We start from the raw sequence: 16,862 nt of genomic DNA on the forward strand, positions 1-16,862 counted from the left end.
AGTGTGTCCTGGGGGGCAGGTGGGGGTTCTTTGGGAGCACCCCTGGGTGGTACCACTGCCAGGAGTATGTCCAAGTTTGGTCCTTTCAGCCAATGGGTGGCCTTAGGTGGGCCCTTATCCTTCTTCTTCAGTGGTTCCTGAAGATGTGAGTTGTCCCTGCGCTGTGAGGTGGTGGACAGGACTGAATACACCCTGGATGAAGCAGAGGAACCTTGAGAGTCGGCTGGGGACACTGACTCTAGATCAGAGTCCACAACCACAAGAGGGGAAGCCTCCCTAGGGCGTTTATGCCCCGTGGAATTTTTTCTTCAGGGCTTTTGGAATGCCCTGCATCAATGGAGTCTGTCTCGTTTTGCTGCATCGATATTTTGTTTATGCTTTGAAGCATGTTCAGGCGGACGACGCTGCAACGCACTGGCACCAGTGGTGCATTGGAGGCTTGATGTTGGGTGACGCAGATGGCGGTGGAGGTATTGATGCATCCCCTGCTCCATGCGAATGTGTGATGGGGGGGAGGGGCACGCTATGGCACCAACCTGGATGGACTGGGGGGCCCTACTGAGGAGGCTCTTTGATGTGTCGATCCCGGGGAAGACTGGGCCAACCCCTTGGCTGGGAGCATACGAGCTCGATGCCACTTCTCGTAATTTGGCAATTCTAGCAGCCCGCTGCCGCTGGGCCCAGGGGGATATGCGTCCACAGTCCCTGCAAGTCACCTGTTCATGGTCCGGACCGAGACACAGATAGCATTTAGCATGGCCATTGGTTATAGACATTATTTTGTCACACTGGCAGAATTTAAAGCCAGGCGGCCGCAGCATGATGGTACTGAAATCAGTTTCCTGAAAAAAATCTTCACAGAGGAAGGAGCTCCACGTGCTGAAAGTCGCACAGAAAAAACAGACAGAGGAGGATTGGGGCGACACGGGAACATCCACGCAGACGCCCTGCTACTAAAGACTATGTTTTAAGAGAGCTCCACCACCTAGCTGCCCGAAGGACGTCCCAGACAGCGTAGCTAATTCACGCTGCTTATCTATGGGAAAATATACTTCATTAATTCTTTACCCATCTTCTTTGGTGTGATGAAAGTCTGTATATTACACCAAAGTAAATAGGATGTTCCAAATTCAAAATGATGTCCCTTTTTCCAAATTAACCTACAGTGCCTCCGCTTTAACTCATAAGCTCTACAATTTGGTTGCTTTATTACTAATTTTTTTTTTTTTTAAATATAATGACATGCCTCCTCCCTTCCTATCAGGTCCTTCCTGAATAGCTTGTAACCTGGTATAACTATACCCCAGTCATAGTTTTGTGTGTATCAAGTCTCCATAATAGCCACTATATCTAAATCAGCTTCTTCAATAACTGCCTCTAGACCCAGGACTTTATTTCCCCATACTATGAACATTAGTGTACATAGCTTTCCAGATACTGCTCTTGGTTTTCCCATTTCTATACAAGTATTTAATTGTTTACTTTAGTGTTTTGTTCACCCATCCTAAATTTCTAATCACAGCTTTAAAATGGACAGCAGTTACATTCACAAAGAACTATTCTCTACACTAAGAGGAGAGTAAGAATTATGAAAAATAAATTTATCCAAAACAAAAGCATTATGTAACAGTTAAGTGATAGAAGAAAGGCAATCTAAAATATGACCCAGTGCTATGGAAAATGAGTCTTTCACAGGGAAGAACTGTATATTATTGTGTATACTCTTAATTCAAGCCCTAATTGTTCAATTGAAAAACAAAGATAAAAATTAAAAAGAGCTGCAAATAGAATTGAACCCTATGGGCCCCAGAAGCCAGCCCAAACCAATTTGAGTTATCATCAAAAGAAATTCACTGTTCTCTTTCAAACAATTAATTGATAAACAAAGTTGTGTGTTTCAACAAAATCATGTGGTCAAGTGTCTTAAGCTGAGGCTATATCCAAAATGACTCAAAGTATAATTAATTCTGATTAAATCTTAATATCCTGGATGAACTCCCAATCTTTAAGGAATAATAATTATTCTTACATAATTATCTGACACTTAAATCAGATAAAATAAGGTCCAAGCTTATGTAAAGAGAGCAGAATGTCTATACCTTTCTTGAGGTGGATAATTTTATTAAAGATTTTACATTTTCATTTATTTGAATTTATAAACCGCCTAACACTGTAAGGTCTAGGCAGTGAACAAGCTTACATTCATAATATAGTGGAACAAATAAACATGAGAATATAAATCAATAAAACATAAAGCAATCAAAATAAATAAGCTAAAACATCTTAGAAAAAGCTAACTGTTAAAAAATTTTTTTAATGAATAGTAAACACACTGAAATAAATAAGCAAAGAGGCACAAAATTACCGGTAGTTATAGGCCAAATTAAATAAAAACAGCTTAATCTGTTTTCTGAACTTAAGTGAATCGCATTGCCTAATATCTATAGGAATAGAGTGCCATAGAGTTGGTGCTGCGATAGAAAAGACGCACTGACGAGTGATGTGAAGCCTGGCTAATTTGGGAGATGGGAGTTCCAACGGGCCTCGCTGTGAAGAGCGCAAGAGTCTGGTAGGTCAGTAAAATTTAAGAATTGCATTAGCCCAATGACATGTTCAGTCACTGAGAAGTATACAAGAATTCCAAGTTTATACTTAATACACTGATTAATAGAAAGCCAATGCAGTACAATTAAAATTGGAGTAATATGTTCATTTCGCTTTACGCCTGTAATATGCAATATTTTATATTGCATATTACAGGCGTAATATGTAAGTGTTTTAAGTTTAATAGAGTAAATCACTTTTGTTGCAATGGTCTAGAAAGTCCTTCCGTCTAATTCAAAGTTAACTTGCACATCTCAAGCACACTGTCAATTAACTACCCCACTTAAAGTAGTAATTTTGCCAGTTTATCTTATGCTCATGAGGAGTGCAAAAAGATCTCAAGGACAGTCTCAGGTTCTCTCACTCTTCAGTGCAATCAAGTTGTCCTTCTTAAAGGGTCCTTCTTAAAGGGTCAGTCTTGTCTTGTGGCATGGAGGGTAGCCAGCTAGACTTCTGGTGGGCAAATGCCAGATTAACACCATAGTCTCAATACAGTGGAACCAGTGCTTACAGAAGGCTCTGTAAGTTATGCAGGCAGGAGCAAAGATTGGGTTGGCTTGCAAAAGCTTGTGCAATTGTAAGATCGGCAAGTACTCCAAAGTTAACTGAGCAGGGCTAAGGTAAGCCAAACTCAGTCTCAAAGCCTGGTGTGAAGTTTCATTAAAAGTCTAGTATATGAAACCCCATGTGTGTGAAATCTGAAGTCTTTTTTTCATCAGGCCTTCATGCATAAGCATATGATCCAAAAGTCAATTATTGATTGGAAGTTACCACAATACACTGGCCTAGGACTGATGTGCTTCTAATATAACAACTTCTTAGCTGGTATGTGTATACAGATTTTCACATGGATGATAACGGGGGCTGGAAGACATCTGGTGAACAGAACTATGCCTCATGAATGGATATAAAGTTTGTCAAGACTACAAATTTAGCAAATTTGTGTCCAGCGGTACCAGCTTGTTACGGATTCAGACCTGGGGGACTAATCTCATATAAACACACACAATTACTGGGATTATACCTGGGGGGTTGCTAGTTTTCTCATCATAGACGGTGTATAACTAAACAGGATCTCACTTGTTCATAAACATTTCACAGGATAAGACAGTAAACAGGAGTTCACTCAGAGGTTGGCCTGTGGCCTTCAAACTAGTTTGTGTGCAGGTGAACTCTGAATCAATACGGCCTATCCTCTATCTACATCCTCAGCAAAAAGTAACAAAAAAAAAAAAAGACTCCAACACAGCTCTTAGAAGGTGAAGACAGATTACTCCAAATGGACAACAGCAGCTTCTTCTCATTGCAGTTCTTAATGGCATTAAAATTGCAGGGGCCATTATATGGCTTTACTGCCAGCTTGCGTTGCTTGAGCCTATACCCAATTTGGTTCAGTTGCACACTCCATTTTAGGATGACTGACTTATCTTTACACCCTCTCCCCTCTCTATTTGTTCTTCTATTCCACTATTTCCAGATAAAACTGTTTAAAAGCAGATCACATTTAAACTATTACAAAACAAGACAGACAATTTGAATTATTATATAATAAAATCAATAAAACACAAATTGGAAAAAGTATTTTTCATGCAACATACAAACTGTGGAATCTGTTACCAGCGGATATGGTGAAAGCAGTTAGCATAGTTGGGATTAAAAAGGGTTTAGACAAGTTGCTGGAGGAAAAGTCCATAAACCTTATTAGCCATAAAGACTTGGGAAAGCTACTGTGTCATAGGTGTGGCCCTTAAGCTGTGGGGCAGTTGATTTTGCCTAGTAGGCAAACCCATTAGGCCCATGCCAACAGCTTGCTGGGACAGAAGCAGGAGCTTGACCTGCAAGAGCCTTGCTCCCCATGGGTTAAGCCTTTGTGTTCCAGGGGCCAGCATGGCTTAGGAGAATGCTCCTCAAAGAGCAGTCAAAGATTTCGGGTATAGAAAGTGGTCAGGACTGACAGTAAACAGAGAATATCCAAAATCAGTTTAAGAGTCAAGGCAGGCAGCGAGAAGACTGTCAGTCCTTGCAAGCCCAGGGTCAGGGCATGCAACGAACAGAGGGAAGTCTGAATCCAAACAGGGGTCAGAACCAGGAAGTCAAACTAAGACAGACAGGACTGACAAGGACGACACACCACGAGACAAGAGACAAGATTACGATAACCAGGGCAAGGCCAGGGGCAAGATGAGGAATGGCAGAGCAAGACACAAACCAAGACAGGCAAACAGCAAGAACACAGGCAGGAACTAGACAAGGCAGAAGAACAGTGAAACAAAGCATGGAAGTAACAACATGCATTGCAAGGCAGGAGGACCTGTTGCTGAAGGATTTAGCTGGAATCAGAGAGAGCTTTAAATAGGCAGGACCTGATGATTTAATCTAAGGGCGGTGCAGAGCTTTCCTGCTGCGGCCCTTTTAAGAATAGGCGTGCATCACACACACGTACCTGAGGCAGCCCCAGAAAAAGAAGGAGCATAACGGTGTGCAAAATCGGCATCAGGGTAGGTTGGTGGCTTTCAGGGGTGAGTGCAGCTGGCCAAATGTTACACACTTCTTATCTCTGGTTATGGAGCAAGAACTGGATCTATTCTCTGAGATCCTTCCAGGTACCTTTCACTTGACTGGCCATTTTCGGAAACAGAATGCTCGGCTTAATGGATCTTTGATCTGACCCAGTATGGCATTCATGTGTTTGGTAGTAATTTCTGTGAGGGAAGAAAAGGGATGTAGGAAAGCTTCCCACCATGTTCAACAGAGGGTAAAGTTAGGAATCTTGGAGGAAGCTATATTTTCCCCCTCTTCCTCCTGCCCCAGTGTCCTCTGGGGAAGAGCAGGTTGTGAGATATAGAATGGAATGGGGTTGCTCTGGAACAGATTGCTCTCTCATATTCTAAGAGCACTAACTGCTAGCATGCTGCAGACAGTGAGTAACCTACCTTTGTTCTGCTCAGTTCTAATTTTCTAATCATAAAGGCTCATTATTAAGCAGTCAATATTACTTTATCCAACAACAGAATCCACAGTTCTCAAAGAAAGTGAGGGTAGAACAGTATAGAATGGAAGCAATCCCAAAGCCAAACTTCTACATACTTTCCCTACTTACCATAAAAAAAAAAAAAGAGAGAACATTCTTTTTTCTAAAACTTTGTATTTGCTTCCCTTTCTGTTTTTGGAAGCAAAAAAAAACTAAAACAACGCCACACATTTGTTATTCACAGATTGTGAAGTTTAAGACATAGAAATTATCTTTGGAGCTCAAACATTAAGTCAAAGTCAGGAAAAATGTTGGGGAAAAGGGCAAAATAGCATGGTACTCTTATAATCTGCCCTCATCAGGTACCATTTGCATTTTGATTCATAATTAAAGAATTCCTGACTTACAGACCTAGCATACTTACAGGCTTCCTGTTTCCATGGAAAGTCTTAGACATATACAGGCTAGACGACTGCCAAGAGTCCTGGAGTATGCTCATACTTACTATGCAATGTTGCCGTATCTGAATTTAAACTTGTACACGCTTGTCCCTGCATGGAAAAACCTGGTTTCAGGTAGCGGATAAGTGAAAGGTTTTAATGGCATCTCAGAGTGCTGACCTAGGCAGAAAACCATGAAGAAAAAAAAAAAAAAAAAACACAAGAGAAGTGGAAGGAGGAATGGGCATGCTAGTCCTCTATAGGATCTATTAATCACAGAGAAATTTTTTAATTTAAGGGTACCAAATGACTGATCCAGTCCTAGTTTTACCTCATTTGCATACATGAATATGTAGTTCCCCTTCAATTTATAAGTTGGGGTGGCCAACTCCAGCCCTCAAGAGCCACAAAAAGGTCTGGTTTTCAGGATATCCATAATGAATATGCATGAGATAGATGTTCATGCAGTAGAGACAGTGCAAGCAAATACCAAGTTGTTCTCCAAGTTCTTTGTTAAATCCATCTTATACTTCTGGGGGAATTCTGCACACAAAACTTAAAATTGTACAAAATTCTGCATACTTTATATTGGGTCAAAATAACACAATATTCATGACAATTTAGTAATTAATTTAAAATGTAATCCAGAAAAAAAAAGGTATTACTTAAAGATGCAGAATTTTAAATACTTTGAGTAGAATTTCCCTAGAAGTTCACTGATGGTATCTCTCTTCCACCCTCTCAGGGCCCAACTCCTCCATCTGCCACTATGTCTCTCCTCCCACTCTAGGCTCAATCCCTTCTACTATCTCCACTCCAGAGTTTGACCCCTAGCTCAATACTGCCCCTCACACAGGCTCCCTCTGTCCCCTTCTCTCTGTCACACACCCTCATACAGGCTCTGTCTCTCACATACACACATCCCCTCATACAGGCTTCCTTCTCTCTCGCACACAACACATCCCCTCATACTGGGCTCCCTCTCTCTCTCTCGCACACACAGGCTGTCTCTCTCACAACCCCTGCATACTGGCTCACTCTCGCTCACCCCCCTACACACACATCCCTTTACATACTCTCTTTCTTACACATACACACCCCCTCACACAGGCTCCCTTTTTCACAAAAACTCTCACATACACACAATCCCCTTTTCACACACACCGGTTCCCAATCTCTCACACATATAGACACTCCATTATCTGCTCGCATAAGCTCCCTCTCTCTCTGGCACCCAAACCCCCTCACATATGCGCTCTCTCAACCCCTAAGCTTGCAGTCTTGCGCGCACACACACACACACACAGGCCTGCTCCATCTTCGGCACAAGTGGGCCGGCTTCTGCTCATGGCACACCGGGGCCTGCCAAATTCTGCACATGAGGGGAATTCTATACATCTTTGTTCAATTTTATAATCAGACAAGACAATCACAATGTTTATTTATTGTACTTACATAAAGAATCAACAAAATATTCTAAAAGAAAAAAAGCTGCCTGGTAAATTAAGTAAGCTAAAGTGGCAAATTTGGATGATAAAAAATGTTTTTGGCCGGGGGGAGGGGGGGGGAGAACGGGACGAGACAACAAAATTCACTCCTCCCCATCCCCCACTGTTAGTTCTTCACTTCATCAGCCTTCTCCCACCCTCCAATTGTTTGGTAATTGTTTGGTATTCAGTTGACCTGACTGGTTTTTATCTGGCCCAGCACAAGTTCAAAACTGGCAATATAAATTTTGATATTTGGCCAAATGCCTGAATAAGAGGCAAGAGAAAGCATTCCATTTTTTAAATACTTTACCAAAATATATGATTGCCAGCATTTACTGGTTTGTGGCATATTCCAGAATTGTATTCTTTTGCAGGGCTACAGCACTTATTACATGTTTATAGGGCCTCATTACGTTATAGCAAGTATTAGAAACTTTGACAGCAATTTTAAGAACCCATTTACCTGGGTAAGTACCAATTTATCTGGGTAAACTGGTTATTTGAAAATTGTACAGCCATTACCTGGCTAAAAGTACACATGGGGATCAACAATGTACATACATTTATATGGATAAAAAATAGGGGGGCCTGGGATCATGTTTAAGTCAGGGGATGGAAATAAAGCAGTAGATCAGAGGTTACCAACCTTTCAGGGAACACTGATCCCCTTTCAGTTTCAAAAATGTTCATGTACCCCCACACACTTCTCTTTCATTTTTGCATGCGGTAACAAAATAAGGATATGCACGCCAAAATCATTCATAATAAACTTTGATCTAAACTAAATATGCAGGGAAGGCACTTTCCAAAGCTATTTAAAAATTGCCCTCATAATTGACAGCTGAGGCCATTCCACTTTCCAATCCAGCTGCAATGAGGTAAAGGAAACAATTTTAAAAAACGTTCCAGGTTGGCAAATTGGTATTGCCTGGCAGAAAACATGCACCAGTACCTGTAGACCTGCAATCTAATTTTCAAAGGGAAACTACCTGTAGAAATTTCTTTTGAAAATCTGGGCAGGTGGGGGAAGCCAGTACTTTTGTAGCTGTTTACTTTGCACCTGCTTTTAAACAGATGCAAAGTACATGTGTGAAAAGTAGAATGAGGATTTCAAAATTAAATATGTGCATGTCTTTCCCTCCCCTGCTCCCCCCCCCCAGTACAAAAAAGTATGTATGCTGTTCACAGCATAACTATTCCCTGCCACTGAAGGTAGAAGTATTTTCAAAAGGGTTTTTTTTAATGTGGATAAACAGATGCTTACCCACATAAAAGTTTTGAAACTTAACCTTCTTGAAAATGAACCCCCTCCTTTAGCCTGCTTTTCTTTTATTCTTTATTTTCTTAAGATTTTTTTACAAACATATACAGAAAATGATAGCCACTAAATAATTTACATTTTAGAAAAAGCAAAATAACCTGCTTTTCAATGGGAAGACTTATGAGATCGCCTCTGTCTTGTCTCTCTACCTTGGTCCAGCGTGTAGGGACCAAGTAAGGGGTTACTGGTCCCTACTATGGCAGGGCCCTCACCGGTGCATAGGGAGATGCTTTGGTATTTGTGGGAGGGGGAAGGGTCCAGGCACCAAAGATTAGGCATAGGGGGAAGCTTGTGTGGAGCACATGAAGCAGAGTGCTAATGGTCAGCCTATTAATAGGCAGGGGGCGATATACCTATGCAATGGATAGCACAGTCTGAGACAGTGGCCGGACTGGGGGAAGCCAAATGGAGGGCTGCATAAACAAATAGGTGTGGCCTGCAAGGAAGGCTAGAGGGTTGGTGAGGCAGCGGCACACTGCATGGAGCAGGATGCCAGTGGGAACCACCTTCATAGAGCAGAAGGTTGGAGAGCTGCAGCCTCACCAGTCGTTGCTGGTGGGGGTGTAGGCCAGTCTCTTATAAAAGGTTAAATGTTAAGTTTGCACAAAGTATTTCTGTATGTTATGTTTAAGTTCATGCTTGTATGCCTGTGGCTATTTTTATCCACTCAAAGAGCATTGTTGACAATGGGTCAGGGACGGGGGTGGGATTCCAGGAAGCTACAGCATGCCCAGGTTATTTCAACCTTAGTTCCATTTCCTTCCCCTTCTCCATCTCCAGGACTTCAGAACTGTCCTTCAGTCAACAATATTCTCCAAAACTGACTACTGTAACACTCTCCTCTTAGGACTCCCAATCTCTGCCACCAAACCACTACAAATGCTCCAGAACTCAGCAGCCAGGATATTAACCAACACCAACCAGAGAACTCACATCACTCCTACACTTAGAAACCTACACTGGCTACCTATTAAATACAGAATCTTGCACAAAGCACTCACCATTATCCACAAATCCATCCACAACCAACTACCTCTAGACCTGCAGTTCCCACTCAAACTATACACATCTGCAAGACCTATCAGAGCGGCACACAAAGGAACCCTTCAAGTCCCCCCAACCAAATCCTCTCGTCTAACTTCCACAAAAGAACGGGCATTCTCCACAGCTGGCCCCATCATCTGGAACAACCTACCGACTGACCTAAGACTGGAACCCTGTCTGATTACCTTCCGAAAAAAACTCAAGACCTGGCTTTTCCTCCAAGCCTTCCCTTAAGCCTAACATTGCAACAGTACGTTCATTTAGCCCAATAGACTAAATGACCGACCCAACCACTGTATAGACATACGTTCTCATCCTCCAGTTTTTTTTCTGTCCTTTATTTCCTGGCTACCCTAGCCCCCTAGTTTCATTCTCCCTGTTATTTGTAACTGCGCTTCGGCCTTCCTGTTATATGGTTATGTTCAGTTAATCCCTAAGTTTGATGTAAACCGGTATGATATGAAGCTTGTCATGAAGTTCGGTATAGAAAAATGTTAAATAAATAAATAAATAAACGTCCTCCTTTGAGCCACATTACTCACTTTTCTGGTGCAGCTATCCTCTCCTCTCTGTCAGGTCAGTGGCAGAGTATATGGCAGTAGTAGGGAATGTTTCTCACCACCATAACCAAGCTTTCCTCTACTTTCTTCAGTATGCAGCAGAGGCTGCAAAGGTTCCAATAGCCACAATCAGTCCCTCTCTTTTGCACATCCTCAAAAAGTGCAGCAGTAGGGTTCATGATTCTCAAGGGCTTGCAATCGGTCCCCTCTCTTCCACCACCTCCGCTAAACTTGTGGCAGTGCGGTTTGAAGCTTTTAATGGGTGCAATCAGCCCTGCTTTGCCCCTTCTCCTCCTAGTCTGCAGAAATGTGGAGTAAAATTTTACAGGACAATAAAGGCCCCATTCTCATGCTTCTGGCCTGTGGCAGCAGCTCAACTAATCAGGTAGCAGCAGACCATTCATTTTTTCCCTAGCTAGACTTTGACATCTCTTTTGGAGGACCCCCTGGGATGATCTCACAGACCCCAGGATGGAAACCACTACACTAGATTAAATTTTTAAAGGAGCAATTACTACTTACCTGATAATTTCCTTTTATTTAATAAGGATAAGTGGATTCAGGACCAGTGGATTATGCAACTCTACCAGCAGATGGAGAATGAGCAAAGCTGATGTCACTGTATACATACACCTGCACAGACAGACATCAGTCCACCAGTATTCTCTGAAAAAAGCCAACTGTGGACAAAGAAAAACTTGATTATTAATAGACAACCACTCTAGCACTCAGATAACAGGAAAACACTGAGCTCAGACAATGAGTGTAATAACACTAGTATAGGGACTGGACTGACACTTACTAGTAATTCCTGGAACAAGCAGCCACACAGGAGAATAGCACAAATAGCCAGCAATAGAGGATGGGAAGGTGGATCCACCTATCCTTAAAGAAAATGAAATTATCAGGTAAGTAGTAATTTCTCCTGTTTTAGCAATTGGATAGGTGGATCCAGAACCAGTAGGATGTATCAGAGCTACTCCCGAACAGAGCGGGAGGCTTCCTGTTGTCCAATCAATACGTGTTGTCAAACTGCTCTGAAAGTTACCACATTGTTTGTGTAGTACTCAGGATCCAGAGCGCCACTTTGAGAAACCTTTGACTTGTGTGCCAGTTTCTTACTGCATTTTTTGCGCTGTGTGCTCGGCAGATCGGGTATGGTTCATAGTTCATACACAACATTTCGTTAAAGATATAGAATTCATATATGCAAATACCCCTGATGCAGCCCTACTGAAAGAGGGCGAAACTCGGCTGGAGTCGGGCTCATTTGCACATATTTGGTTCTGCACAATAAATTTTTACAGATTGGACATCTGGCTGCTTATTGTGTATTTCTGCTCTCACGGCTTTATTAAGCAGCCTTCCTTGCTGTTTTGTCAGTCCAATCAATACTGCACATGCGAAGGTTGTGTCCTCCAGGGCCTGCACATCCAGGTGGTAATGCCTGGAAAAGGTATGTAAGGTCGACCATGGTGCAGCTCGGCAAATCTAGATGGGAAACAGCAATCTAATCTCTGCCTATGACTCTGCCTGAGCCCTAGTGGAATGTGCCCTAAACTGACTACTCAATGGCTGCTCAGTATCCACATATGTAGCTGCGATAATCTCCTTAATCCAGTGAGTTATTGTAGCCCGCGACACCGGCTCACCCAGTTTACTTCCACCATGCAGTATAAACAGCAAGTCCGTCTTCCTGAGAGGTTCAGAAACATCTAAATACCTCAAGATATGCTTCTTGACATCCAAGGATCGTAACACGATATTCCTCCACATCTCTCCCCTTGTCCAGAGTTGGCAGAGAAATTGATTGATTTAAGTGAAGATCAGAGACCACCTCTGAAAAAAAGATGGAACAGTACGCAACTGTATCGACCCTGAAATAATTCGCAGAAACTGTTCCTGGAGACTCACCTTGCAGAACTGTCACAAGAAACACCATTTTCAATGTAAGTAACCTCAAGGAAAGGCTGCGCAGCAGTTGAAAAGTGGGACCTGCCAGGAAATCCAAAACCAGATTAAGACTCCACAAGTGTACAGGCAACTGCAGAGGAGAACAAAGATGCTTCACCCCTTTTAAGAAACAAGCCACATCTGGATGAGCCAACAAGGGTCCACCGTTCACCCGACCTCTGAAACAGACAAAAGCCGCCACCTTTACCTTCAATGAATTAAGGGCCAACCCTTTTTGCAAATCATCGTGCAAAATTCCAAAATGAGTGGGATTTTAACTGAATGAGGGAGAATCCCTTGATCCTCACACCAAGTCTCAAACACTTACCAAACCCACACATAGGCTAAGGAAGTGGAGAACTTTCTCAATCATACAAGGTGGCAATCACCACAGTGGAATATCCATGCTTCAGCATCCGAGCCCTCTCAAGGGCCAAACTGTAAAACAAAATTAAGTTGGATCTTCATGAAGAGCAGACCCTGCCTTAGCAGATCCCTGTGAACAGGTAATCGGGAAGGAGGGTCCACAAGGAGCCTTTGCAAATCTACATACCATGGCCTCCTGGGCCAATCTGGTGCCACCAGAAGCACCATCCCCATGTGACTCTTGATCCTCCGAATCATTCTGCCCAACATGGGTCATGGGGAAAAGATATAGGAGCTTGACCACCAGTCACTCCTGCTTGAAGGTATCTATGCCCAAAACCTTTGATCTCTCCTGTGACTGAAGAAGCGAGGAACCTTTGCATTGAAAGATGTTGCTAGCAGGTCTAGAAAAGGTAGGCCCCAGCGGTCCACTACGAGCTGGAATTCATTTGACATTCCCATTCTCCTGGGTCCATACTCTGCTAAGAAAGTCTGCTCTTACATTCTCTTTTCCCTGCAATATGAGATGCGGAGATCTCCTGAAGATGCACTTCCGTCCATTCCATGAGTTGGGCTATTTTCTGTGACACTTGCTGGCTCTTGGTTCCTCTCTGGCGACTGATTGTCTGACATTATCCAGACTGCTTGACCCTGCAATTAATTGACAAATCTTAAACAAGCCAATCGAATGGCCCAGGCTTCCAGGCAATGGATGCTCCAGAGACTCTTCTATACTCCAGCGCCCTTGTACTGTCAACTCTTGGCAGTGGGTCCCCCAACCCAGGAGGCTCGCATCCATCATAAGTACTAGCCAGTCCCGTGATCGTAGGGAAACCTCCTTCCTTAGATGGTTGCTTGCAACCACTACTGCAGCTGTATGCTGGAGCACCATTGGCAGGTGAAGCCTTATTGAATAGTCTTGAGACTGTAGACTCCAACAAACCAGCAGAGTGTGCTGAAAAGGGCGCATATGCGCCCTTGCCCATAGAACCACCTCTAGGGTGGCCACCATCAAACTGAGCACCTGTAGATAAGATCACACTGTTGGGCATATTGTTTCTGTCAATAGTCGCACTTGCGCCATCAACTTCTGAATGTGGCCCTCTGGCAGGAGCACCCTGCCTCACTTCGTTTCGAACCGAACACAGAGATACTCCAGTGACTGGGATGGCTGTAGATCAGTGGTTCTCAACCTTTCTAATGCCGTGACCCCGCAATACAGTTCCTCATGTTGCGGTGACCCCAAACCAAAAAATAATTTTGGTGGCTACTTCAAAACTGTAATTTTGCTACAGTTATGATTCGGAATGTAAATACCTGATATGCATTATGTATTCTCATTGCTACAAATCAAACATAATTATACATTGGGGAACAGTGTGAACTACATCTTATAGTGGTCCTTTATAGTATAAGACCGATGTAGTTCACATTTTTAAATGTATGGTGCTTTGTGTAAGTGTAAGCTGCTTTGTGTACTGTGTAATGATTACACACAAAGCACCTTACACTTACACAGTATTGTGTGTATGGTGTGTGTACTGTTTTTACATTATTAACCTTTTTTACACCAGCAGGCTGTCTCGCAGGCTCTCTTGGCTCTCTGCCTCTTGCCTCTCCGCCGCCTAGGCTTCTGTCCTCCGGCGCTTGCTGCGTCCGCCCACTGATGACGACAGCAAGCGCCGGACACATGTAATGCACTGCTATGGACTGTGGAGCGTTCCCCCCGCTTCCCCCGCCCCTTAGGCCCCGGACGGATGATGCAATCACGTCTGCGCATGCGCGCAGGCATTCAGTTTGGAACGCGTATCCATAACGGCGTGCGTTCCAGCTGAATAGCGCTGCTGCAGACGGTAGCGCGACTTCTCAGCGGCTAAAGCCATCAGAAATATGTATTTTCCGATGGCTTTAGGCGACCCCTGTGTTTTGGTCGTTCGACCCCCGCCAGAGTTGCGACCCACAGGTTGAGAACCGCTGCTGTAGATGCTCTTGGCCAAGTTCACCACTGTAGCAAGGAGATCACCTTGCATGAGACCGGAAGGCTCTCTTCCAGACTCTTGGTCCGAACCAGCCAATCGTCTAAGTATGGGTGAATCAGAATGCCATCCTCTCTCAACACTGCCGCAACTACCACCATAACTTTGGAAAAGGTTCTGGGTGAGGTGGCCAACCCTAAGAGCAGTGTTCAAAACTGATAATGTTACCCCAAAACAGTAAAATGCAGAAACCGTTGCTGTTCCAGTTGGATGGGAATGAAGACACACCTCTGAAAAATCCAGGGACGTCAGAAACTCCCCCCAACTATACTGCCATTATCACTGAGCGTAAGGTTTCCATGCGAAAATGAGTCAACTGCAAATGATGGTTGACTCCCTTGAAATCTAGGATGGGGCGAAAGGAGCCCTCCTTCTTGGGCACAACTAAATAAATGGAATGTCAGCTCATATTTTCTAAAGACCTGGGCACTGGAACTACGGCCCACAGGCTGAGGAGCCTTGATAACGCACACTCCACTGCTTGTATCTTCTGCAGAGAATTGTAGGGAGACACCATGAAGACGTCCCGAGGAACAGTGAGAAACTCCAGAGCATAATATGGCAGCTGAGATTCAATGCCAAGAAGTGCAGAGTCATGCATATGGGGAGTGGAAATCCGAATGAACTGTATTCGATGGGGGGAGAAAGGCTGATGTGCACGGAGCAGGAGAGAGACCTTGGGGTGATGGTGTCTAATGATCTGAAGTCGGCGAAACAATGTGACAAGGCGATAGCTAAAGCCAGAAGAATGCTGGGCTGCATAGAGAGAGGAATATCGACTAAGAAAAGGGAAGTGATTATCCCCTTGTACAGGTCCTTGGTGAGACCTCACCTGGAGAAGAGTATTGTGTTCAGTTCTGGAGACCGTATCTCCGAAGAGACAGAGACAAGATGGACGCGGTCCAGAGAAGGGCGACCAAAAAGGTGGAAGGTCTTCATCAAATGACTTATGAGGATAGATTGAAGAATCTAAATATGTACACCCTGGAGGAAAGGAGGAGCAGAGGTGATATGATACAGACTTTCAGATACTTGAAAGGTTTTAATGATCCAAAGACAACGACAAACCTTTTCCGTAGGAAAAAAATCAGCAAAACCAGGGGTCACGATTTGAAGCTCCAGGGAGGAAGATTCAGAACCAATGTCAGGAAGTATTTCTTCACGGAGAGGGTGGTAGATGCCTGGAATGCCCTTCCGGAGGAAGTAGTGAAGACCAGAACTGTGAAGGACTTCAAAGGGGCGTGGGATAAACACTGTGGATCCATAAAGTCAAGAAGCAGTCAATGAAGAGTGGGTGGCTCGCCAAAATGACGGCTACTGCCTGGAGATAATACCCTTATTCAATAAACATACACAGGGTTACTGTGACTCCAACATCACTCTAAGCTTCAACAGCAAGAGGAAATGTGGAAAAAAGGATTTGCGCTCACAAAGCGGGGAGTAGCTGGCTTGTTACGGCGGTTACTACCCCAATCCAAATAAGCCTGATACTTCACTTTCAATGCATATCCAGCATAGCTCTCTGCTTCAACGGCAGGGGAGAAGAAAAATTATACTTCACGCATATCCAGCATAGCTCTCTGCTTCAACGGCAGGGGAGAAGAAAAACTGATACTTCACGCATATCCAGCATAGCTCTCTGCTTCAACGGCAGGGGAGAAGAGAAACTGATACTTCACGCATATCCAGCATAGCTCTCTGCTTCAACGGCAGGGGAGAAGAAAAACTGATACTTCACGCATATCCAGCATAGCTCTCTGCTTCAAAGGCAGGAGAGAAGAAAAACAACCAATAAGGGCTGAATAACATAGTCTGGGTAAAACAAATAAGCATGGGTGTAGCTTGCTTATTGCGGCGGTTACTACCCCTACTACCCCTAACTAATCAAGCTTGATATTTCACTCGGATGCAGCTCCATCACTGCTCTCTACATTAATGGCGGGGTGGAAGGGAAATAGAACCAAAGAGCTAAGAGAAACAGATAAGTATGAGAAAAAAATGTGTGAAGCTTGCTGGGCAGACTGGATGGGCCGTTTGGTCTTCTTCTGCCGTCATTTCTATGTTTCTATAAGCATAA

The 16,862-nt window shown here is 43.6% G+C and overlaps 1 protein-coding gene across 3 annotated transcripts in view; it reads right to left on the bottom strand.

Moving 5' to 3' along the window:
• Positions 1-16,862, bottom strand: part of MAJIN (membrane anchored junction protein) — a 165,046-nt gene that overhangs the window by 124,751 nt on the left and 23,433 nt on the right. For 2 of the 3 annotated variants that reach the window (XM_029613450.1, XM_029613452.1), the window contains exon 2: positions 6,081-6,195. In XM_029613450.1, the coding sequence (XP_029469310.1) occupies positions 6,081-6,181 (101 nt within the window). In that variant the 5' untranslated portion in view covers positions 6,182-6,195. Of the gene's footprint in view, positions 1-6,080; positions 6,196-11,061; positions 11,107-16,862 lie in introns of those variants that run through there. The other variant, XM_029613451.1, reaches the window with a different exon arrangement.

The sequence above is a fragment of the Rhinatrema bivittatum genome, chromosome 8 (genome assembly GCF_901001135.1).
Source record: "Rhinatrema bivittatum chromosome 8, aRhiBiv1.1, whole genome shotgun sequence".
Classification (NCBI taxonomy): Eukaryota; Metazoa; Chordata; class Amphibia; order Gymnophiona; family Rhinatrematidae; genus Rhinatrema; species Rhinatrema bivittatum.